The 24669-nt window shown below is 40.4% G+C and overlaps 1 protein-coding gene and 1 long non-coding RNA gene across 6 annotated transcripts in view; one reads left to right on the top strand and one right to left on the bottom strand.

Annotated features, from left to right (window-relative positions):
* Window positions 1-10067, bottom strand: part of TECRL (trans-2,3-enoyl-CoA reductase like) — a 74472-nt gene extending 64405 nt beyond the window's left edge. For 2 of the 5 annotated variants that reach the window (XM_074866968.1, XM_074866967.1), the window contains exon 1: window positions 9756-10067. In XM_074866968.1, the coding sequence (XP_074723069.1) occupies window positions 9756-9989 (234 nt within the window). In that variant the 5' untranslated portion in view covers window positions 9990-10067. The remainder of the gene's footprint in view (window positions 1-9755) is intronic. The other 3 variants (XM_074866970.1, XM_074866969.1, XM_074866966.1) reach the window with 2 other exon arrangements.
* LOC141942878 (uncharacterized) lies at window positions 9677-23750 on the top strand. Its single transcript, XR_012628768.1, has 3 exons — window positions 9677-9812; window positions 19213-19987; window positions 21891-23750. It is a non-coding gene; the product is annotated as an uncharacterized LOC141942878 (long non-coding RNA).
* The last annotated feature ends 919 nt before the right edge of the window (window positions 23751-24669 follow it).

Here is a 24669-nt window from a genome sequence, read left to right as displayed (position 1 = left end):
ACCAGAGAGGGCCCCATCTTCAGCCAGGGTAAATTTGTTCAAAAGGGTGACATCAGCTTATTGTAGCTGAAGATTTGACCCCGTAACAGATGAACAACTAATGGGAAAGCCAGGTAATTTCCAAATTCAGCACTCAATAAATACTTCATCATTACTGCTTTTGCACCCTGTCCTGACTTTGGGACCACACTGTATTATTAGAAATCAGCAGCATTTCACAGAAGGTTAATCAGGAAAACACCTGTTCTAATTGATCTCCATGTTTTGTGAATTTGGCTTCTAGATCACTTTTTCTTATCATTAATTTTCAAAGACAGCATTAAAAATTGGGTACTGTTTTACTGTAACCTCCCTCAGTGTGTCCAACACTGCTCTCTTGTTAGCTCAGTGAACCAATGTGCTGGTCATGTCCAAAGAGATATAAATAGATGAGCTCTCCGTGAAAATGACATAGAAGTAACTACATATAGACAAGTGTTGTCAGCAACTACACAAAAGCTTTATATATAGAATCGAATATTTTACTGGGTAGACTGCAGTGAACTGCCTACCAAACAGCTAGCTCTGATGTCAGGCCATTATTCTGAGAAACTGGAGATATCCAGAACTATGGTTTTAGCTCATCAGTTCCCGTATACCTGAGTAGAGGACTGTATCACTTAGCAATCTCCTAGATTGTTATGTGGTCCCATGAATTTTGGCATATGAAATAATCCAATTGAATAATATTTCCAGTGACTATGGGACAAATTATCTAAGAATATACATAACCACATGCTTGCCAGGTGCAGTCATGTCAATTTACACTAGCCAGGTTTGTCTCTAAATATGTTATGGTTTCGTACTGCTAGCTGGGTATTTATTAAAAAAAAAATCCTCTCCCTTTGCATGAAATTTTCTGAAAGAGTGTCAAACACCAGAAAGAACTTTTTCTCCCTCTGCCAAAGATGAGTGAAAGTAAAGAGAATGCAATCCATTAGCAGACAGAAGGCATGCAGGCCATCCCTCAATTTACAGAATTCACCACATCCAGCTGTTTCTGAGCAGATCTGACTAGAATTGGTATGCCTCCATGCATTCTGACCTTTTGTTGAAGGGAACTGAGTAAGGTTGATGTATTCACCTTGAGAGCTTAACAGCAGAACCAGTCAGGAACGCTCTGTCACAACACTTTTCTACCAGGGAAATAGAATTGTTCTGGCAAAACTCTGGATATGTAAATTTGTATTGACTTCAAATTTTAAAAATGAAATAGGAAATTTTTTTTAGAAAATCCTGCTTCAGGAACATGCTGAAAATTCATTTTATTGTGTTATTTTAATATCTTTTTATTTCTCGCTGGTATGGAACTTTCATTACTTTTGCATTATTTTATGACACATCAATCATGACAGTGTAAAATAATATAACACATGGCTCTCATGACATGGAGAATAACCCAATAGGAAATAATATTCAAATAAATGCACTATTGAATTGTAAAATAAATTGCACTCAAAGTGAAATATTTATTGTGTTAGAACAGATTGAAATATTCCAAAATTAATTTGTAATATAATCTTTCCCAAGTTCTACCTCATCAAACATTCAAGACTCATTTTTTTTTTCACTGTAATTTCCAAAGAAAACATTTGGGATATGCACTAAAAAAAACCCAAACAAACCCAAAACATCAAAAACCTCCTAATTTTGACCAATTCTTCTCAGGAAGAAAGTGATGTTTATGGTTTTGTTTGGAATTTGGTTGCAGGTCCTAGCACAGATTAAGCATATAGCTTAGTTGTGAAATCTCTCTGAATTTGTCTTCCTTTTTCTATCAAATGGCTGTAGAGGTTTATGCCTATGCAGACTGCTAACATTTAAAATCAAGCAGTGCACCCAAGAAACTCAACCAATACTTAGCACAGGATGGTCACAAACCATCTGGGGGACTGTACGAAAACAAAATTAAGAGTGGGATCAACCAACTCAAAAGAAAATTCACAGGAGAACATGTATTGGCAAAACAAGTGGTTCTATGAGTAGCAGGGCTGATAAAACCTTACTTTCTAATAAAGGATCTCAAAGCCTTTTCCAGCTGCCCCATAACCCTTCCCTGTCTCCTATGACATTTCTACTGGGCAAGAAGCTGGGGCTGTTTGCCTGCCATGCACTTGTTGATTGCCCACTCAGAACGCAAATGTTGAGCTGAGAGCTGGCTTGTGGCACAGCAGGGGTGAAGGCTGCGCTCTGCCTGTGCTCCCTGCTCTGAAGCACTATGCTACCTAGCCACCAGCTTCCATTAGACAAGCAGGACCTGAGTAATTTTCTGAGCCTTTTTTTTTTTCCTCTCTCTCTCTTTCGGATGTATTTAAATTTTGCCAGTAGGTCCAAAGGTATGCTGGAGAGCAGACAGGGAAAGATGGAGAGACAGCAAGCCCCCTTTGGTCCATGAAGGCAAGTATGAAGCTGAGAAGCAGAAAGGAATGGGAAAAGAGGGTGATACATGAGAACAATTAGACATCATCAGGTCAGTCAGAAATCTGAGTACTTATCACAATACCAAGCACAATGAAGAAATGCTTGCTGTATTTCTGGTACAGATTCTCCGACTGCCACAATTTGTCCTCTTGTAACACAAGAGCTGTACATATTAAAAAAGGAAAGCTTGCATTTTAAGGACTTTGAAAATCCAAAATTGTTTAAACATAGGCAGATATGTTATAAAGATAGCATTAATATATACTGATATTTATAAATCCATTACTACATGGCTCAGGTATTTTATACAGAATCACAGGTCTGATTTCAGAAAGAACCTGAAGCACACTCTGATGGATCAATAAATCATGGGCAGAAGTATTTTAATGCTACAATAATGCCTGTATGAGATGCCATTATACACCTAAATTTCCATCATGGGTTGTGCTGATTAACTATTAGACTAATAAAACACCTACAGCTCCCTATGGTCTTATATTGCTCCTGTACATTCATAATTTGCAATAAACTGTGAATTATCTTTGATGCAATAAGGCAAATGTGCAGCTGGGGTAAAATGTCATAACTTTGTTGGGAAAGAGGACATTTTCACACTGGCTGGGAATCTGTCTCTACAGACACACTTCTGGCAGTATTCACTGCTCTGGTAGCATAGCTGGTTTTTACTGTTGGCCAGAATGGCATATGTTCATGAAGAGCTGGAGCACCACTGGTGTCTCAAGAATTCATTCTCTTAGTTTTCACTGAACTTTGAATTAAGCTTTAAGTTTTTGGATCATTTATTATATTTCAGTCTTTCTTCCTTTCCCCCAGGCTTTGACTTTTCTATCTAAAATAAGAGATGTATAAAACCTGTCATTTAAAGGCACTTCCAAGCTTTGAAAAGTAGCATCATCTGAAGCATTAGTCTTCTGTAGTAGCTTCTGTAATTCTTTAAATTATCCCTTTACAAATGCTAAATGCCCTAAAGTTACCAGCTTCTCCCCTCCCCCGTCTTCTGCTTCTAGATAAATCAAAGGCCATTTCTCCAGGTATTCCATTTAAAAAGCCATATTGAAACAAGAATGGTGACAGCAAAGAGCAAGCAGAAATTAATATGTCTAGTTGCCTCTTTTAATCTGAAACTATCTGTAGCTATATTGACATTAAAATGATGTGAATTTCTAGTAAAGCAGGAAGAAATGAGTGTAATGCGTTGCTTCAAAGAATTTGAATATGTTTACTTACTTTACCAAGTGTAACTAATAACTGAGGAAGAAAATACTACTGTCATCACCTCCAGCACTGGGGGGTAGGCATAAGATTCAATTCTTACAGGCAAGAAAACACAGATTTTATAAAATGTTTGTAAATGTAATGTATTTTCTTGCAGTGCCTCCCAGCAGGGACCAGATCCCTGTTGTGCTGGATGCTGTGAAAACATACAGTAAAAGACACAAAAAAGACTTCCAAAAGGAAGGAAAAAAGAGGACTTGCACAGCAATGAGCGTACATCCAAGCTAGTTTTGTGTCCTGTTCCTTCACCCATATTGCTGTGGGAATCCCTAGTTTGTGGGACTCAGCATCCATGTGTGGTCTTAACCATGGAAGCCCCCTCCTTTGACATAGCTGGTTATTCAACCCCTTTGGGCATCTTTGGCATCAGAGGCAGGACATCTCTGATGATAGATTGTTTGAATGACAAAGATGATCCTGAAAGTCCTATGCATGAAATGAGGCCGCTGTGGAAGTGCACAGGTTCTGCTCATTCTCCACAAGGAAGAATGTAGAGTCCTGTGAAGTACAATGTTATAATTGCAAGTTTAAGGGGAAAAAAAACTATACAAGGCAATGAAAATATTAACCTCTTTCCTGGAAGAAGACTTCTTTACTATACTTCCCTAGAATAAGACAAGTGAGGAGAGTCTGATGTAAAAAGCAATGTCCTGGCACTGCAGAGAGTTCCTTTACACAGTTTCATTGCCTACTTTACTGATTGCATTTGCTTACCTAAAATGAATGCAGTATGTCTAACCTCCAAGTCCTGATGTGAGAAGTTATTTTTATTTGCTGGAGATGACTATGCAAAAGAGAGCTGGTGATGACTGTTCTTCTTGGCTGCTCACTTTCTGTGACAGAGCAGCAACACACAGGTGAGAGTAATAGATTTCTGATACTGGAGATAACCATTTCTGCATGGATCTGATTTTGCTGTCATGTCAGTATAAATCCAATATACAGTGTTAAGCCATAGTGTGCAGATACAAGGACACCATTAGTTTAGGTGCTTTACAAACAAAAATGCTTGTGAACTCCTTCAGAGACAGACAAGCCTTTCAGAGCAATCAGAGCAAATCCTAATTCATCTTTGGCAAAAGAGACAGTAATACATGTACTGTGTAATATTTAACATAAGTGACTGGATTGATGCATAGACTTGTGTTGTGCTGGCCACGACAAAAACATGTAACAAGAGGACAGGCCCTACAAAAGGATCCTTTAAGAAAAATAACGATGTTCACATGACTTTTATTGTAGGCATTGCACAGTATGTGTACACTCACAAACATATAGTTAAATGTTCCTGCAATATATATTGTGAACCACAAACATTTAACTATCAGTAACTGGGATGTCCAAAGAGATTTCAGTGGGAGAGGGCACTGGGTACATGGAGGGCTGGTTTAAGGAACAGTAGAAAAGTAGCTTCCATCATCTTTGCAGCACACCAAGAAAAGAGGCGCTTCCCTGCACACCTTAGGAAGCAAGCTCTCTTCTGTAGGCCTCAAAAAGCTTTCTGGGAAGGAGGGCCACTGCATAGCAGCCAAAACCTGAGCTCACACCTCTGCTTATAGCTTAACTTGCAAAATATAGCATGAAACTACTGAGCTCTGAGGCTTTTGATGGGAAAAAGCTTTCTCTGGTGGTTTCCCCAAAGGTGATTTATTCTGTAAAAACTATATTGAGTAACACTTTCTGCCTTAAAAGCAACTCATGCAAAATTAATTACATTGCACTATGTTTGGGGGAAAATACATTTTACTACAAGTTAATTTGAAGAAAAAATATTATACAATGAATGCTACAACAGAAACAGTTATGAGTTGCCTTAACAGCATTTATAAATCAAATCACTGCACATCGATAACTTTAAAACTAACCTACATCAGGCTTTTGGAATAATGTACAAGTAAAACAGTTTTTGAATAGCTATGTATTTTTTATAAGTTGTGGCTGACGATGACAAATGTGGATTATTTGTAAAAAAATACAAAAAGGAATTATTTTCTTTTGTTTTTAAGACTTGATGAATTTTGCATGTTCTGTTTTCTATAGGTTTTTGGAAGTAATATGGGAGCCAAAATCCTTAGACATTTTGGGACTCTTCATTGAAAATACTTCTAACAAGAAATCACTAACTACATGCCCTCTCCTCTTTACAGATAGACAGGAATTTCATTCATAGAAATAAATTAATAAATTGTGAGGCAAAAAGGGACTTGTGATCATCTAGGCTCACCTGCTGCTTTACACTGGCCAAAGAAGTGATTTATTTCTTGATGAATACTTTTTTCACTCCTTGAGCAAGAAGCCTGTATGACTCATGTTTCAACTACAGAACATCTTAAAAAAATGCAGTATTGATTTGCATATTGAAGAGACTGAAGGTTCACCCACAAGATACCCAACTGTTACTTATCACCCTTTGATCACCCCAAAATATGGGACAATTTTCTTGACTATATTTCCCTAATTGTGGCTTTCAACCACCAGCTCTTTTAAGGTCTTTGCCTGCTTGGGTAAACACCTTTCTGTTCTGAGAAATCCCCTCCTAGGCCATAGAGGAATCTGAGGTCAGGCAAGATGCTCTGTGTACAGCCGAGCCATGCTGTGCATGAGGACACAGGCTTGCCTCCCCTGGGGAGCAGGGAAGGAAGACAGACCCAGGACTCCATCATTCAGACTGACCCTCACATCTGGACTCTTGCCCTCTCATGGGCAGCACACAAGAGCAGGAGGCTGCTTGTACATCTCCTCGAAACTTCGGTGCCTTTTGTCCCCCTATTGCCATCAATTCAGAGTATGGATACCTCTGCTCACAGGGTACCTCCTCCGAGCATTTAGATACTGATTTTAAGGCCAGGTTTAAATTAGCTTTCCCTACTAACTCCTTTTTGAAGCCTTTTTCCAACTGTCAAAGGTAGCCTTCTTTTGTCTATAAATCACTGGTGCCTGCTGTCCTGACAGGATTAGTTTGGGGACATTTTATAGAATAAGTGGAAAAAAAGTTTGTGTTTCCTCCCTTCTTTCCCCATCCCCAAAATCTGAAGCCTCTTCTCCATGACATCTCACCTCAGAAATAATTTCTGTACCAAGAGCAAATCTGGGGAAAAAGATCTCACACTTATTATTTCTCTTTTAAATTCTTTAAGTAACTCGCTGGAAAAGCTCGTGTGCACCAAACCACTTGCATAATGTCATATCCACAGCAGCGAAACTCCCCAGAGCAGGTTAACAATATTAAATAAAAGAAATTATACTCCTATAAAGAATTTTGCACTCGAAGTATGCATGTGCAAAATGAACTGTCAGTGTTGCTGACTCTTGTGAGTTTACTTCAAGTTTTGCAAGATTAGGTATTCTTCTTCAAGACCCAGCTCCTCGAGGGGACGACTACAGGACAAAATGTCTGGGGTTTTCCTCTTCTACTACTGTCTTTCAATATTTTTTTTTCCTGCCTTTCCTTCCTGACTGTGGAAAAGCCTGCAGTACAATGTGAATGTATCTGACAGGCTTAAAAAGCAGGCAAATAATATATTTATTCTGTTCCTTTAAACCAATTACCTTATAGTGACCACACGGTTCACTTAATATACGTGACTGATCCTTCCCCAAAGTATAAGATGGGTAAGAAAAGCAAAGGAAATAATATTATTTTCATTTTACAGATGGAGAATTAATTCACAGTTACTTATTCTGGATCCAAAGCCTATTGATGTCAATTGATTGCTCAGGATAACACAGCTGAACACACCTCTTCTAAATCCCTGACACTACATTCAGCACAAGACATCTTCTCTTTTTAAATACCAAAACTAGTTAGATGTATCATCATTTTGCAGACTTTACAGAGCTCCCACTAATCTGAACAGTATTCATATGCATATGCAAGAGTCTCATAGAAACTAACCCTCTGGAAGCAGTGACTGGTATTTAACCACATAGCATTAATTATCTAATCACTCTGCCTGAGTTTCTATTACGTAGATAAAGAAAGAGGTCTTCTCTTGGCCATTATAATATAGTTTGTCCCTTTAGATTTATTAATCTGAGAATATTACAAATGTATCTGATAAATCATAATAGTCTGAACTACTAACAATACGCAGTAAGAGTATCAATACATACATTTTAAAATCTATGGTTCCTATTCTCTCCTATTATAAATCCTGACAAGTAATAATTACATGCAACCTCGAGAAATGAAGCTAATCATAATTATCTTACAAACAGAAAACAGGCATTAGAAGTGTCGTGTTGGGTCTATATCAATGTAATATTTAATTAAGCAGAAGACGACGCATAATCCGGTAAAATAGTCTCTTGTTTGCTCTAATAACAAACTGAAATGAAGTTCACCAGTACTAACACGGAAGTAAGGAACTCAACTTCTGACTTTCAGGGTTGCCTTAGGAAGGGTTTATCACAGCAAATTAAGAGACTTAGCCAGGTGAACGTGCATTCAAAAGCCAAATTCTTTAGGCAGCCTTGGAAATTCAGCCTTGCACTATACTTACACCAATCCATTGGTTCTGTGCCAAAAAAAGTCCACACTGCTGGTCATGGCTGTGTAAATTGAACATAGATTTTTGAGCAGACGCTTCCAGTTTACAGTCGTTATTACTCCTCTGTGTGTATTTTACCTCTATATAGAGAGTACTTTGCAATCACCACTCATAACTCTCTTTCCACCACTACAGGGGCAGAGTCCATGATTTGGAGAAAGTGCAGAAAATGTTCAGGGTCATCAAAATTCAAAATAAAGATTAACACACGAGTCTGCCATTATCCCAGCAGACTACAGTTCTTCCATGCATTGTGGAAGGATTCCTGAAATACGGCTCTTCACCTAATTCTGTTTCTGTTAATATATTTCTTTTAATGACATTATAGGAAAGCTTAAGATGACAAACAGACTCAACTTTTTGGATCAAAACCTTACTCAGTATAGTATTTAGATAACTTTTTAATAACTGTGTAAATATCACTCAGTAAATTAAATACAAGCATTATCATTAGAACTTGTATTAATAGTCATCATATTTGACCATTTTGTACATGTTTCCCCTTTTATTTTGCCCCATTAAGAATGAACAAATGAGACATTTACCTTTAGGCATACCAATTGAAAAAACACCCTTTAAATGATCAAGAACACTAGAAATCTGGTAGTATTCCACCCTGCATATTTCAAAGGCATTAAATTAAAACATTTGAAGCAAACTTATCCACCAGTTCCAGCTGTTACCAGTGAGGATAAGGGAATTTTTTTTTTTTTTCTTTATCAAAACAGTAAGTCTCAAAACTCTACTATGCTACTGAAAAATCCTATGGTCTAAATAGATTAGGATTCCCATTTCCATGGCACTCAAGAGACCAGCTCTTCTGCTGAGGGACAATGAATCACAAAAACTGTGATGAAAATATTTATGAAGCATGTTTTCAGCTGTTGTTTACTGTGTTGTAAACTTCCTTTCTACCCAGTCCTCTCATACTACTTATACAATTTGACTGTATTTTATATTTTTAATTCACATTATAAAGCAAAAAAAAAAAAGCCTCTTTTAGCGAAGACCCTTTGTTTAAAAATTAAAAATTTTAAAAATTGCCAGGTTCCTGCCCAATCTGCTAAGTAAGGGCACAGCTGAGTACATTTAGATACCAGCAAGAACCCCCAGCATTGTAGAGATGCTAAGCTTTGCAATTGTATTAAAACTGAATATCCATTCTGAAGCAGACATTTAAGTATCATATTCTGAAATAAACACTTGTAATCTAAGTGTCAAGAGACAGCCTGACATATCTTGAGTCCACAGAGCAGCCAGGAGTTCTAAAAGAAGCCAGTGTTGGAAAACAGCCAAGGATTGTCACTAACAAAGAGTTCTGAGTATCTCCCAGAGAAAAGGAAAGTATTTCTATTACAGAGTAAGTCCACAACAGAGTGAAAACAGAGTCCCTGAACTGGCACCGTGTGAACCAGGCACATCCCCAGCGTGCTGGAAAAATACACTCACCTTGTCCACAATGCAGATCTGCTTCTTGCTTTGTACATCAAGAATTTCCACTTCAAAGTAAGTGATTTTTGAATGTTTGAGTACTGGTGGTGATTTGAGATGGCCAGCAGAGAGCACAAGCTGAGAGAAGTTGAAAAAAGAGCGTGTGTCATTGTGGGACATGGACAGAGCTCCTCCATGAGCTGCAAGATCCCTCTTGTGTTCTGGAGCACCGGGTTTCTGCCTCCTGTGCATGGTGTGACCCAGCAGTAGCAACTGTCATATCAACAGGGGACAGATCCAGGGGGAAAATGTTTCCTCCCTGCATCAGTTAAATACAATCAGACTGACGAGACATGAAAGGTCAAGTGGCATTCCATTTTAAGACTACTGTCTTATTTAGCAGGAGTGAAAACAATGGCTCTGTAATCCATGTCTATATTTAACCCGCTATTGTGATGTGCTGTATTGCTGCTGCTTTTATTTCCTTTTTCTTTAAACTAGCATTTGAAACAACAGAACTAGAGTTTCCTCTATTAGAAGGCAGCAGATCCTGAAATTCCAGAGCCCCAAAGGATTCAAATGAATGCAGCAAATTCCACTGTTATCTACTGAGACAGATGTTTAAAAGTGTCCACATATATGTGTAGGTGTGTGTGTATATACATACATGTGTGTGTTTATGTATGCACCCTTAGCATGTATGTACAAGATTATGTCAGATGTCATCTATTCTAGAAATATTTGCTAACAAAATGCCAGGAGTTCATCACCAAAGTTTAGGGGTTACTTGCAAATATAGAGATGATCTCATGCGTGCTTGTATTTAGTACTATGAACTCTGTTATTTAATGGGGTAGAGCTTTCCTTGCAGCTCTGCCAGGGGAACTCAACTGAAGTAAAGGAAATTACAACCATAAAGGCAGTAATTCAGGGCTTGGATCATTTTACTATTTTCTTATTCTTTCCTGACCATTAATTTTCACAATGAAAGTCTGCAGCAAAACAAAACTAGCCTTAATGATAAAAATAAGGATTACTTAAAACAACATTTTTTCTCTAAAACGGCTTCCCCAAGCCTTGTTTAAACTTCACTTTTCCTTGTATGACTTTTGATTTAATAGAACTAGCAGCACTTTTCCACCCTGAGATTCTCCCTAGATTTCCCTGGACTGCCTAGGATTAGTGTGTTAGAAGGGCACCACAGATTTCTGCAGACAGCTCTTTCCAGGAGAAACACAGAGTAAGTTCTGAATACATTTCTACATGGTAGAACCTCAGGGCAACCACAATAACTATTACAAAAATTATATAGGTTTGTTACACTAAGGAAATTTAAGTGAAAAAAACCTTCCACAAGGGACCACAACTAATACACCCTCTGGGAGGCAGGGTGGAAACAGAACAGGTCTCTTTTCTTTGATTCTGCTATAACTTACAGAAAATTTAGTGGTCACCAGATCTTGTCTAGTAACACATGTCAAGAAGCTCTGTGAAATAATGGAAAAACTCATTGATTAGTTGTTGCAAGAATTAAGAGTGAGGGGGACCCCCAAAGGAAGTCAATTTCCAAACTAAAGCTCCTCTCCTGACAATATTCACAGATATGGTCATCTTCATGAGTTATCTAGTTGCTGTTGAAGGAATAATCCATGCTACATCAAGTTGTATACGTGCTTAAGTTCTGGAGAATCAAGCCTGCATGCCTAAAATGTGTTCTGTTTATAGACATGGAAAAGACATAAGAGAAGGAAACAGCAAATTAGCAGGGGCTGAACTCATGGACAGGTCTGAGCTCAGTGGTAACAGGACTGGGCATTTGAAATTACAAAATACTTGCAATGCCAAGAGGTGGTCTAATTTATATATGATTCTTTAGCCAGTTGTTCTGACTAAAGAGGCTAACCCCACCTCATAACTATGATGCTTTATGTCCATATGACATGTCAAACTTCTTTGTAGCTAAGGTCTGAGAGAGAAGTCCCTGTTACTTGTTGATAGTCATGAAGCCTTTGAATGCCTTCACTGGATTTGTTATAGGAAAGCTCGCTCTGACTGTAATGCAGATGTATAACAATAGTGGTCACCTAATCAAATAACGATTTAATTTTGGCTATTCTGAAATCAGTTAGTGTTTTGCCATTGATGCAAAACAAGTCAGCATCTAAAGAAAAAAATTGTTAGACATGAACAAGATTATACTGTGATCAAAGAAGTACATCTGTCTCTGAGTTTAGATGAAAGGTATGCAAGGAACTGCCACCTTGGTGGAGTCAATACAGCAAGCAGAAATTCTGGTATGAGCTAGTCAGAACACAGAGAAACAAATCATTGGCTAACTGTAAGGAGCTTGCTAAAAACAGCCAGGTAAAGACCACAGAACACACAGGTCCTAAATTCCAAGTGTGAGATACACTTATCTGAACAGACTACTGTAAGGAAACTGTATAAACTGCTGTGCAAAAGATGAGACAAACTGATATATCCCCTTTCAGCTGTAAAATCTATGAATCAGTGAGCTGTAATAGCATATATATTAATAAATTTCTAAATTTATTTCAATTCAAAAGCAATAAAGAATAATATTGATCATCATGGCTAATTTCTGTGTATATAAGGAACTGGTGTTACAGTCATTACTGTGGGTATAATGTTATTTAAAATGCTAACATCTGAGCTGCTGCTTCTGAAAAAAAAAGCTTTTGATTTAATGCAGACATTTACATTTTCAGAATTTTATTACTGACCAAGGAATACTTGAATTCTGAACCAATTCCAGGAAAATGCTTACAAAAATATTTTTATACTTTTTCAGTCTAAACTAATCGTATGCAATTTCAAGATTTATACACACAACAATCTTTACAGAGCCAAATACTTTGATGGCATAAACTAGCAGGGCTTCCCTGAAGGTGACCGGCCCCTTCCTCACTGTATTAAATTAAATTAGGATTAGACTGCAGCACCATGTTTACAGCAACCATATTACTTGCATATAAGGTGGGTGAGAGCTACTCCACCAAAAATAATCAGGGATAGAGTTAGCACTGATAACCTAAGCTCTGAAAGGGAGATGCATAAAAGCAGTGAAGATTTTGCCATTAGTGTGACAAGTGCTGCACTTGCTTAAAATGACATCAACAGGTTTGGATGTTCTGGCTCAATATGAAGTAATTCAGCCCGTTGTATGTAGAAGTGCATACAGAAGAGAAACATTAATTACTGGACAAAAGGCACATCTTCCCTTTCAATGCAGTTATATGTACCTCATCTCAATCCCTAACACTGGAGATGGAGAGTCTCAGCACATGGGCACAAGCGATCAGTCCTATGGTGAGATTTATTGATCCATATTACATGGGTACGAGCTGCTGTTCCCGGAGCTGTGGCAGGGCTAGTAGCCAGCAGTCACCAAGTCCCTGACCTCAGCTTCATTCTGGGACTCTGAGAGGAGTCAAAGAGCACTCAGCAAGAATTAAATCATCTCTGACAGCTTCAACTCACACGGAATTTCCTGCCATATAAGGGGCCAATATTTTTGAGAGGCCACAAGAATGGGCATAACTCTTCTCAAACTGTGGCTCTACCTCCTCTCCTCACTTGGCACTTGGCTGACATGAGCCGTTTTGCAGACAGGCAGGCATTTTGTTAAGCCATCCTTCTGAAAGACACTTTTTCCAGGAGGGAGGGAATGCCTGCCCCTAAAGCATGCAGCACGGCCATTATTCCTGGTTAACTGAACTGCTGGTATTTTCACAACAAAAGCAACATCTGTAGTGGACTTTTTGCACTCTTCTAATACAGTATCCTGAAACAAGCATCAACCTGTGCAGGTCATGACAAAACAGGTAACAAAGCACTGGGCAGGGACTACAACTTAGCATTCAGTTTCTGCTCATGACACCGATTTCCTGTGAGGTGTTAAGGAACTGCTGTTTTTCAGGCTTTTCCCTTCCCCTTCCACATGCCTTCTCTGCATGAGGCTCTCTTGCACTGTGCATTTTGCAGACAGCCTCACACAAAGGGATTTCTCAAGATCTCAGCTGGGGCTTTAAGGTGCTTCTGAAGTTCCTTTTAATCTTTGGTCATGTTTTCTACTCATCCTTCTCCGAAGAACTGTTCATCTCCTTTCAGTCTGCAGAACGTCAACTGTTAAGTCAGCAGCAGAGGGTCACTTCTGTCAGTCCAGATGCTTGTCAGCAGCCCCTCACACATCACTTTTTATCCCACGCACTTTGAATGCTTGGTGGAAGCAGGGTTATTCCTTTCTCACCAGCTTAGTGATGCCAAAGAACTGAACAATGTCCCCAGGACACAAGACTCCAGAGCCCAAAGTATGTAGAATTTGGTACCACAGGCTATGCAGCCTAAAGCAAAGCAGATATCCCAAGGTCACACATACTCATTTCAGTGTCCCATTTTTGGAGATTCTGCCATTCTTTTTCCTGAGGAAAGAGATGCTGAGACCAAGTGCTCAACTGTGTTACAAACAAGCAGTGAGATCCCCTTGCTAAAGGAGGTCTGAACCAATATGTTCAGGTGGTACATATCACGCCCCATGGCCTCACCACCCTTGTTCAGTATCTGTGCAGCCCATACGCCTGGTACTGTGCTTGATCTAATCAGCGCTCCTCCACATCTCCCCATTTCAATCTTGGATTTAATGTTTTCCAGAGACAGGCAGGAGTGTAGCTGTGCTTTCAGTCTCTTTTTACTGAGCTGTCCAAGGAAGGATTTAAGAACCTAATATCGTGTACTCATTTGGAAAAACACTGACAATATTTGTTTGTCTGGCTCCTGGCTTCATCTGGCTGAGAGTTTAGGAACAGGTTTACCAGTTTATTTTGGGGGCTAATGCTGTCAAATATTTGGTTTGATTCTGTTATCCATATAATATTAGTAACAACTAGAATGCATTTCTGAAGCATAGCAGAAATTGAAGCATGTGAGCCCAGCTGTTAGAAATGAAGAACATAGACCTAAGATTGCAGTGTATAGTATGTGAAATTTGATACTGTTATTCCCAAATACTGTTTATAAAGGCTGCATGGTAAAAAAATAAAAGAAAAAATCTGCATAATAGACCTCTGGGATTTCTTTGCCTGCACATGCCTACCCTTAGCAGCCTCAAAATCAATTTAAAGCATTCTATCTACATGTGCATACACACAAAAAGCCACTTAGAATCCGGTCCACGGCGTTACTACTAAAACTACTTGGGTACTTTAATTTTCTCTCTTGAAGCTAAATCTCTTAACAAATAAGTAATGGATAGGATAGAAAGGCACAGAAGGAGAGCGCACTGACTCTGTAACACAAAACAATCGTAAAGATATTTTAAATAATGCTGAAGTCAGAACTAGACCTCATCTGTGCTAAGGGACAGAGCAAGAGTGATATACATCCATGTTCCTCCCCTTCAGCTACACTGGCAGGGCTCCTCAGCAAAGGATGACAGCCTTTTTAACCCTGTGAGCTGCGCAGTGGAAAATTACACAGCCAAAAGCCACAAGCCTCAAACCACATCCTTCAGAGGGTATGAGAAGGGACAGTCCAGGGAACAGCTAGCAAGCAGGGCCCAGAGATCTCTAGTGCCCACCTTGTCCCTGAAGGAGAAGTTTTTACCACTGACTATCACTGCCAGCTGTTTAAAATCTCACTCTAATAGCCTAGCTTTATCCTTCTGGCTTTGAAAACTGAAATGTTGACTTTAAGCTTTGGTGTGGGTGGTGCAAATTAGAAGCAAACTCACAGTGCAAATCAAATCCAAAGCCGGTGCTTATTTTATCCCCCACAGATATCCACAAGAGATATAAGAGAAATAAACAAAGCCAACAGACAGGCACAGTAATTCTATCTGCTAGAAGTAGAAAGTGAAACCTCCACCCCCAGCCCCTGTCGCACACAAACACACACCTACTTCTCTACCAAAATAAGTACAGCGTGATACAGAGCCCAAATCTGATGACAGTCAGGATATATTATAAAAGACAGCTGTTGAAATGCAACATAGAAGGAGCCTGAGGAGATGCTCCTGGTGATGAAGAGGCCCAAAGGAATCTTTGTAGGTGACCTGCTAAATCAATCTTTTAATGTTATTGAGAATAAATAACATATTTACAGATGTGCAGCTGAGAATTTTCAGTTCTTGTTTAAATTATAGAATCGTAGAATCATAGAATGGTTTGGGTTGGAAGGGACCTTAAAGACCATCTAGTTCCAACCCCCCCTGCCATGGGCAGGGACACCTTCCACTAGACCAGGTTGCTCAAAGCCCCGTCCAACCTGACCTTGAACACTTCCAGGGAGGGGGCAGCCTCAGCTTCTCTGGGCAATCTGTTCCAGCATCTCACCACCTTCACAGTAAAGGATTTCTTCCTTCTATCAAATCTAAATCTACCCTCTTTCAGTTTAAAACCATTACCCCTTGTCCTATCACTACACTCCCTGATATAGAGTCCCTCCCCATCTTTCCTGCAGGCCCCCTTTAAGTACTGGAAGGCTGCTATAAGGTCTCCCCAGAGCCTTCTCTTCTTCAGACTGAACAACCCCAACTCTCTCAGCCTGTCCTCATAAGGGAGGTGCTCCAGCCCCCTGATCATCTTTGTGGCCTCCTCTGGACTGGCTTGAGCAGGTCCATGTCTTTCTTATGTTGGGGGCCTCAGAGCTGGACACAGGACTGCAGGTGGGGTCACACCAGAGCAGAGTAGAAGGGGAGAATCCCCTCCCTTGACCTGCTGCCCACACTTCTCTTGACACAGCCCAGGATACCGTTGGCTTTCTGGGCTGTGAGCGCCCATTGCTGGCTCATAGTCAGTCTTCCATCCACTAATACCCCAAGTCCTTCTCCACAGGGCTGCTCTCAATCCACTCATGGCCCAGCCTGTATTTGTGCTTGGGATTGCCTCAACCCACATGCAGGACCTTGCACTTGGCCTTGCTGAACTTTATGAGGTTTGCACAAGCTCACCTCTCAAGCCTGTCCAGGTCCCTCTGGATGGTACATCCCTTCCCTCCAGCGTGTCGACCACACCACACAGCTTGGTGTTGTTGGCAAACTTGCTGAGGGTGCACTTGATCCCACTGTCCATGTCTCCAACAAAGATGTTAAATAAACAGCGCTGGTCCCAACACCAACCCCTGAGGAACACCACTTGTCACTGCTCTCCACTTGGACATCAAGCTGTTGATGGCAACTCTTTGAGTGTGACTCTCCAGCCAATTCCTTACCCACTGAGTGGTTCATCAATCAAATCCATGTCTCTCCCATTTACAGACAAGGATGTCATGCGTGACAGTGTCAAATGCTTTGCAAAAATTGTGCTATTCCTGATGTTATTAACTCATTATTTGAGGCCTGTGATGGTCTTTTCCACTAAATACATGGCATTTGGAAGTACGTGACTATGGGAAATGCTATGTGAAATGTCTTTTTTTTAAAACTTACATATTTTCTTATTCATTTTCACTTAGGTAAATGTGTAGCCCTTAGAAACATAGAGGAATGTCTGAAAACTTGAACTCACAAGGTCTAGAAACAAAGATACTTTTCAAAACAGAGTCTGTGATTTTTAAGACAGTCTTGGCATTTTGCAGACAATCAGACAGGGAGATTAACACTTTTCATGTTTAAGTCCTTACACAGACAATATGCTTTGTACCCCATTGTTCCTTTGAGGCAAACAGTAGAAAGCAGTATTAGAAAGCAGACCACCCAAACTTGTTCAAGAACTACTTTTAAGGAAAATTCCATTAACCTTTACCTGCAGAATTTTCCCTACAGCGTTACACTCACCCTCCTTTAGCATTTCCTTAAGCAGCCTTTGCCTTTCAATGACAAGAAGTGTTTCCATACATCAGCCTCAATATGCTGTGACATCCTGTTACTGCATCATCAATTCTGCCCAATAAAACAGCACCTCAATTAACAAAGGTTAGAAACTTGCTTCCAAATGTTTGGCTTCATTGCAGTGTTTCACAATAGGCTTTGTGCACTCTTATGCACCATTGCTTACTTGAGGAAAGCCACTGGGATGGGCTCCCTGTCAATCTCAGCACCCATACTCATGCTCAGCAGCAAAACAAGCAACAAGGCAACATCTAGGTGGATGAGAGTCCTCAAAGCATGGACAGGCAGAAAGTTTCCATGTATTTCGTTGTGGCTTTATGTTATCATGCCACTTCACAGTGTAAAGAGAGAGGACTGAGCAGATTAATGAAGGACAGGTGCTGATACCATGTACTTTGCAGCAGTGTAAGCTTACTTCATGTCCTCACTTAATTTCAACAGTGTATATGTATTACTGACAGCATTTTTTTAATCCCCCTCCAAGAACATATCCTGATGAGATAATGGATTGTAATTTCACAGGGTAAGATCAAGTAACCACATTATCGGAAGCTGATCAACCACTAAGTAAGGATGATGAAAAGAAATACAGTAAGGCAAAGCCAGTTTTCACAAATGGCAGCAGTACAGAACTGGCAAATTCATGCTCTTACAGCTGAGATTAAATGCATCTTTCTTTTGTGCAAAACTATTATGTGCAAGATGAAGTTGGAGTCACTTGGAATAGTTTCAGGAAAACAAAACATTGTTCAAATATACAGTTTTCATTGACACTGAAGCACTTAAAAAGATTTACCCATTCCGATGAAAAGATTTTGAGGTTCAGAACAATTTGATCTCTCTAATAATTTCTGACCAGTAGGAGGGAAGAACAACCTTGACTAGAACACCCACAGATTCCTAAAGGAGCTATTTCAACAGAAAAATATTCAAAAGGTTTTGTTTGCTAATGTAGAATGTATAAAAATCCTGAAACCTCAGTAATTGTCACAAAATATAATCATGGTCTTTCAGACAGTTCTACCCAGAGATATGTTAAAAAAGTTTACAATGACAAAAAGAAATCTAACTCCTGTTTTACAATCCTTCTTTTTTGTCTGAAGTTCTTGGGGTGATTGGTCTTTTATTACTTTTGAAATGTTATGTGTTATTTCTTCTCATGCAAGAAGCCAAATTGTTCTCAGTCTTTTTCATTTCAGGGCTTCATTAATTAGGTTCCTGAAACATCTGTCAGCATAACCTCCTTCTTTCACAAACTTCCAAGTCTTCAGAAAAGTTGCCATTTAGTATGACATTTTTAATATTCAGGCTCAGCCTGAAAATTATTCTTGAGCTAAAAGAAAAATGATTGGTTCTTTTTTTACATTCTTTTTGTGACTAAAAAATATTCTTGTGACATCTTTCTCTCAAAGCAGAATGATTTTGAGAAACAGCAGAATTCCTGAAAACTTGGAATTAGACAAGTGAACAAAAGAAGATTTTATTTCATTAGAACTGTTGTTCAGTGCCAGGTTTTTTCAAGCTTGAAATGTTTGGAAATATGTTTCCATGGAGCAAAATTAAAAAACAAAGGCAAGTATGCTCAGACTGAAGTACTCTTATTTTTTTCTAATTCTTTCTCCTGTTTAGACTCTTCTGCCTATACAGCTAAATCATCTGCCCCAGACTACTACCACTGTCAGTAATGACCTTGATGAAGAAATGACCCTACCCCAATTTGGGTATTGTCCTGGGCTATTTAGTGCCTTCTGTTTCATGTTTTGACCATTATTTCTGCCAAGACTGCATCAGAGACCAGGGTCTCCTCACTAGTGTTGTTTAAAACAGTACAGGAAATCTATATTTAAGGCACAACAAGAAACCCAGTCTTTATTTGTACTTCAGAAGCAGAAAGAAGTTTCACCTGAGATCAGATCATTTTTCTGCTAGGGCTGGGGCCAGGTCCAGCATGAGCAGCAGTGCTCAGCCAGGCAGTTCTGCTTGCAGCAAGTTTAGGTGAAGATGTCACCGACTTGCTACCTCCAATTTAGCAGGATCATGTGCTCAAGATTACCACCTCATCAAACCTGCCATCCTCACAGCACTTGGAGCCACCACACACCCCAAAATAAAACCTGCTTTTTATCAGGAAATCCAGCCAGACTGGAGGATAGTGACAGAATCAAGGTAAATAGTAGCTCCATGGAGAGCCCAGTGGCACATCCATGTGTGCCGTGCTGAATCGTGAGAGCTGGCTGTCACAAGCTAGTTGAGCAACCCAGCCCTTTCACTCATGCCTAAACATCGTAAGGATCCAGAAACCAGGCGCAGAAGGACCTGCCTCCTGACTACCTCTCTCTTCTTGGAGACCACCCAGCAGATCAGGCTCTTGAGTCCCTGTTTAACTTCAAAGGACAAGATCCAGGTAAGTACTCCATGCTGAGACACTTGTCTCCCCTACACAAGGTACAGGGTAACTCTGGTAGCTCAGCACTGGACTCTGAATACCTCTCCAGGTCCTGCACGCCTCAGAGCAGTGCTGCAGCACTTGGGTCCCTTTTAGGATCTGGCCTGTGCTCTCATGCTCCATGCCACAAGTTTGTACTTTGAGGAGAAAGAACTGACCCATAGAGGAAGTGAGCTGCCCGCAGACATAAAGTTGATGAATCTCAGTATGGTGTCGGAGCATCCTGCCACACACAAGAGGATGGAGCCTGTGCGAGCTCCAGGCCTCCCCTCACTTCCATTGTTAACCACCAAAAAGAAGTGCAGACACAAACAAACAAGTGTGCATTTCATCTATGTAATGGTAGTATATCACACAGAAACCTGGAACAGTTTGAGAAGAACAGGATTTTAAACTTGAGCTCCAAGAAAAATAGTAGTGTTTGCTCCAGACTTGTTTTTGTGGCTTCTTGTAAAACACTTGTATTTCCACCTGGCTGTCTGTTGCTGGCACATCCCAATTTATTCATGGTTTTTGTTTTATCACACCAACATTGGCACAGAAGCATTTTAAAGTAAAATTTGCTTCTGTGCAGCACAGTTGGCAGGGAAGAAAGCACTAATTTGTGTGAAGTTTGCAATGCACAGACTTCCCTTGTCCTGTAGGAAATCAGAAAGGAGAGAGGCTTGCTGCTTATATTAGGTAGCATGTGACAACTCAGCGGTAAGTAGTTTGGCTCCGAGGACAAGCAAAGCCAGAGCAGATGGTTACCATAGTAGACTGTAAAACCTTGACAGGAACTGATATGTAAGCTCAGGCTGCCAAAAGACAACACTTGTTGCTTGACATGTTAGGACAACAGCATATCACTCAACACCTCTGGAGTCTGAGTTCCAGTTTAACAGCTCCTAGTCAAGAATGACTGTGACCAGCCTGCAAACAATGTCAGGACAACCACTGTGTGGTTACATCCAGCTGTCAGAATTATCTTTGCTTTAAAAAAAACAAAACTGATGCTGTTTGTAGGCTGACAACTGTCTCGGTAAAGCATTCCTGAAATTTCCATAGCCATCCTGGAGGCAGGGTCATACAGATAGATGTGACAAGGAGAGCCATGACATTTAACAGTCTGGGAAGCAACGTTGGAGGATTACAGGTTAGATATCAGCATGCCTCACCAGGACTTCCCGTTGTAGAAGGCAACTCAGATTCACAGACAGCTTCAAAAATGCTGTAAAATAAAGCTCCTGGGTAGAAACAATGTCCTCCCTCTATACGCAACTGTAGGAAGTACCCTAAAAGGCTGAAGGTGCTGCTCATTTATAAGGGTGAAATGAAGGAACATTCAGCATCACATCTGCAATCATCCAGGGCTAGAACTTTACCAGTGGAAAGGGAAAATCCACAGTTGTCTAACAGGACTTGATGCAGTTATTGCTAGTTCCACAAGCTGATGAGATACAGAAATTTTTTTTTTTTCTTTTACAAATAGGGAAACTCTCCCAAGAACCCTGGCTTACCTTTGCTATCTTACATCATGAGACTTAAGTATGTCTGTATTCGAAGAGACCCATTCCCATCAGACAGGTTGCTAAACATCCTCTACAGCCTTAAATAATTGGTCCTGCGTCCTATCTGAAAAGCAATGACGTATAGCTTTGCTTTTTCTTTCCAGACCATCAGCTATTTTTCCATGTGCCCAGGACCTCAAGCTGTCAGACATTTGGCAAACCATGTACTGCTGCAGATGTACTTAGACAGAGTCCTTGTGTACTGCTCTATCGTGCTGACTGGGAGGTGTGAGTTGATGAGGGTTACTCGCTATGCATGCGTGAGAACCACACTGTACCTTCACAGTCTCTGTCTCTTTCTGTCTCTTCAGAGCTGCAGACAACTGTGGTCATCACTGCCATACAAAAGACCCCGCTCCAACTTGCCTTCTGCTGCGACTTTCCACCGAGAGCAAACCACGTACGAGCACCACAGATGCTGTATCTGAGTCCATCCAGTTTAGCGGTCTTTGTACCAGAGCTTTTGGCTTTAGGTCAGCCCCAGAGGAACTGGCTGTGCCTGCAAGTTTCTTTACAGATAAAGAACCTGCTTTGCTGTTGCTGCTTGTTAATACAGAGGAATTAGGAGTTTCATTCTGTTCTCAAAAAAACTGATTTTGCATGCAAAAGCACAACAGCCAAGAACAGACACAGAAGATAACTACTAAAGGGACTTGATCACTGTTGCAGTTTTTCTTTGTAGGTTTAGCTATTAGAGCACCCAGCTGCAATGTGAACTGTTGGTGCATACAATTTTAGTAATTAAAAAATATTGACATATTGCAAAGCCTCAGGTTTCTAATGAATATTTGAATTCACAGCTCTTCTCTGAATTCACAGCACTTAGAGCAAAGCAGACTGGCAACTGGTGTCAGCTTCTTGTAAGCTAAGCACAGCACTATCTACATAGAGGGAACCACAAACTCTACCTTGAAATATTTCTTTCAGAGCACTCCCTTAGCAGGCTAACACCCATTTAAACTTTTAAATACTGGGTTTTTCAGCCAGAATAAAGATACAGCTTTAACAAATATGGCCAAAAAAGAAGTTTCTCTAAGTTTCTCCCAGAAAACATTTCTGTTTTCAGCTGTAGCTCTCAAAGGTAAGAAAGAATCTGTCAGAACGGGAACATAGCAACCTTCTATCTTGCTTTTGCATGGCTTACCAGAAGGTAAGGATGAAGTAACTTCTGCTTGTTCTGCTTTTATATTTTTTGTTATTGTATGTTAAGTACTGCAGCATACCTTTTCAAAACACTCCCAAACAAAGTGAGAGTTCTTTTACGCACAGCAGAGGCCCCAGGAACACCACACACAGAGCCCAGCAGGTCCCCTGTTGTAGCTGACACACAGGCTGAACTCATTGCCAGTCGTGCACTGTGCAGACCTGTGAACCTGTCGGATCAGGAGACAGGCTGAGCTCCTCAGGCCCATGCCTTAAGTTAGCACTGCTGAGATGCTGATAAAGAAGTAGTCAGACATCTTCACCAGCAAAATCCTTAAAGGTTATTTTAATAATGTTCTGTGTATTGCTAAAGGGCAACTTCTGAGCCAAAAGTTAATGGTTTCCTACTTGATGCTCACTGGACTTTGAGAGGCAAGATTTCAGTATCAGTAGTTCCTCACATGGATATACTTTCCCAGCTCTCCCTTGCAAAATGCAGCACAAAAAGGGAAAGTCTTCAGCAGCAGCATGTGCCTCAATCGCAATAGCTCTGTGTATCGGGTCTGGCTGAGCCAGAATTGGTTTTCCCCTGTAGCAGCCCTCATGGTGCTGTGTTTTATGCTGGGAGCTGGCAGGGTGTTGATAGCACACTGGTGTTGTGGCTACTGCTGAGTAGTGCTTACACAGCACCAAGGCTCTTTCTGACATTTCCCCCCCCACAGTGGGACGGGGTGGGCAAGATCTTGGGAGGGGACACAACCAGGACAGCTGACCCGAACCGACCAAAGGGATATTCCATACCATATGACGTCTGCTCAGTATAAAGCTGGGAGAAAGGAGGAAGGGGGTGGGGTCACCCTTGGTCCTCCGAGGCAACCACTACGCGTATTGGAGCCCTGCTTCCTGAGAAGGCCCGACATCGCCTGTTAATGGGAAGTAGAGAATAAATCTGTTTTCTTTTTTTGCTTCCGCGCGCGGACCTTTGCTTCGCTTTGCTTATATTAAAACTGCTGTTGTTTTACCCACAAGGGTTGTTTTGTTTTCCTATCTTATTTTCTTTCCCTTCTTTGCCCTATTGAGAAAAAAGGGGAAAGGGGGGGGAAGTGATAGAGCGACTTGGTGGGTACCTGGCATTTAGCCAAGGTCAAACCACCACACTCTGTCAGCCTTGTCTCAAAGAAGCTGAAGTACTGTTTACATCTTTCCCTCCTGAAATACAACAACTGATGGAAACAGTACAGGACAATATAAAAGTGCCAGTGAAACATCTGTAACTACTTCAAAACAACAGAACAAGCAAGAGTCATTAGTAAGACTACTGAAACCTACAAATTAAATTATATATTTCTTCCCTGAGGAAAATGGGAGATTGAGCATCACAAACTATTCCAGAGGAAAAGACCATCTGGGCAGAATTTTGAAAATCACAGCAAGTGCATTAGCATGGACTGGGCATTTGGCCAGAGGGAGCTTACCAAAAACTGAAGGCCTCAGGAGGCTCAGCGGACAGTGACCTGGAGGCTGAGCTCAGAAAAAACACAAACTGAAATGAAACTGCAGCAACCACAAGAAACTTGGTTTTGGTTGAACACTTACATGTTTATGTCCTTCATTAAAAGTATCTGAATGAAGAACTTAAAAAATGAGTATTTTGAAACCTTAAAAAGATAGTAACATTTTATGGGATAAAAGGTTTAGAGAGATTTTGGTTTAGTTATCGTCTCATTCAGATTTTAGTCCTTAGAAATGAATAAAATACAGCTATTCATACCATCCAGCACAGGAAACTGCTTTTTGTACCTTTCCTACACACATAGTGGACAGATGGTAAATCAAGGCACCTAAATCAGGCCCTTTTCTGTGGAGTTGCGTGCTTAAGGTTGGGTTCTCTGAATATCATTCTTTACGTCCACCATCAGAAACTTGCAAGGAATGAAAGCTCTGCTT

Source organism: Strix uralensis, chromosome 4 (genome assembly GCF_047716275.1).
Source record: "Strix uralensis isolate ZFMK-TIS-50842 chromosome 4, bStrUra1, whole genome shotgun sequence".
Classification (NCBI taxonomy): Eukaryota; Metazoa; Chordata; class Aves; order Strigiformes; family Strigidae; genus Strix; species Strix uralensis.
Note: the sequence above shows the minus strand (reverse complement) of the source record. Positions and strands in the feature narration are given on the sequence as shown.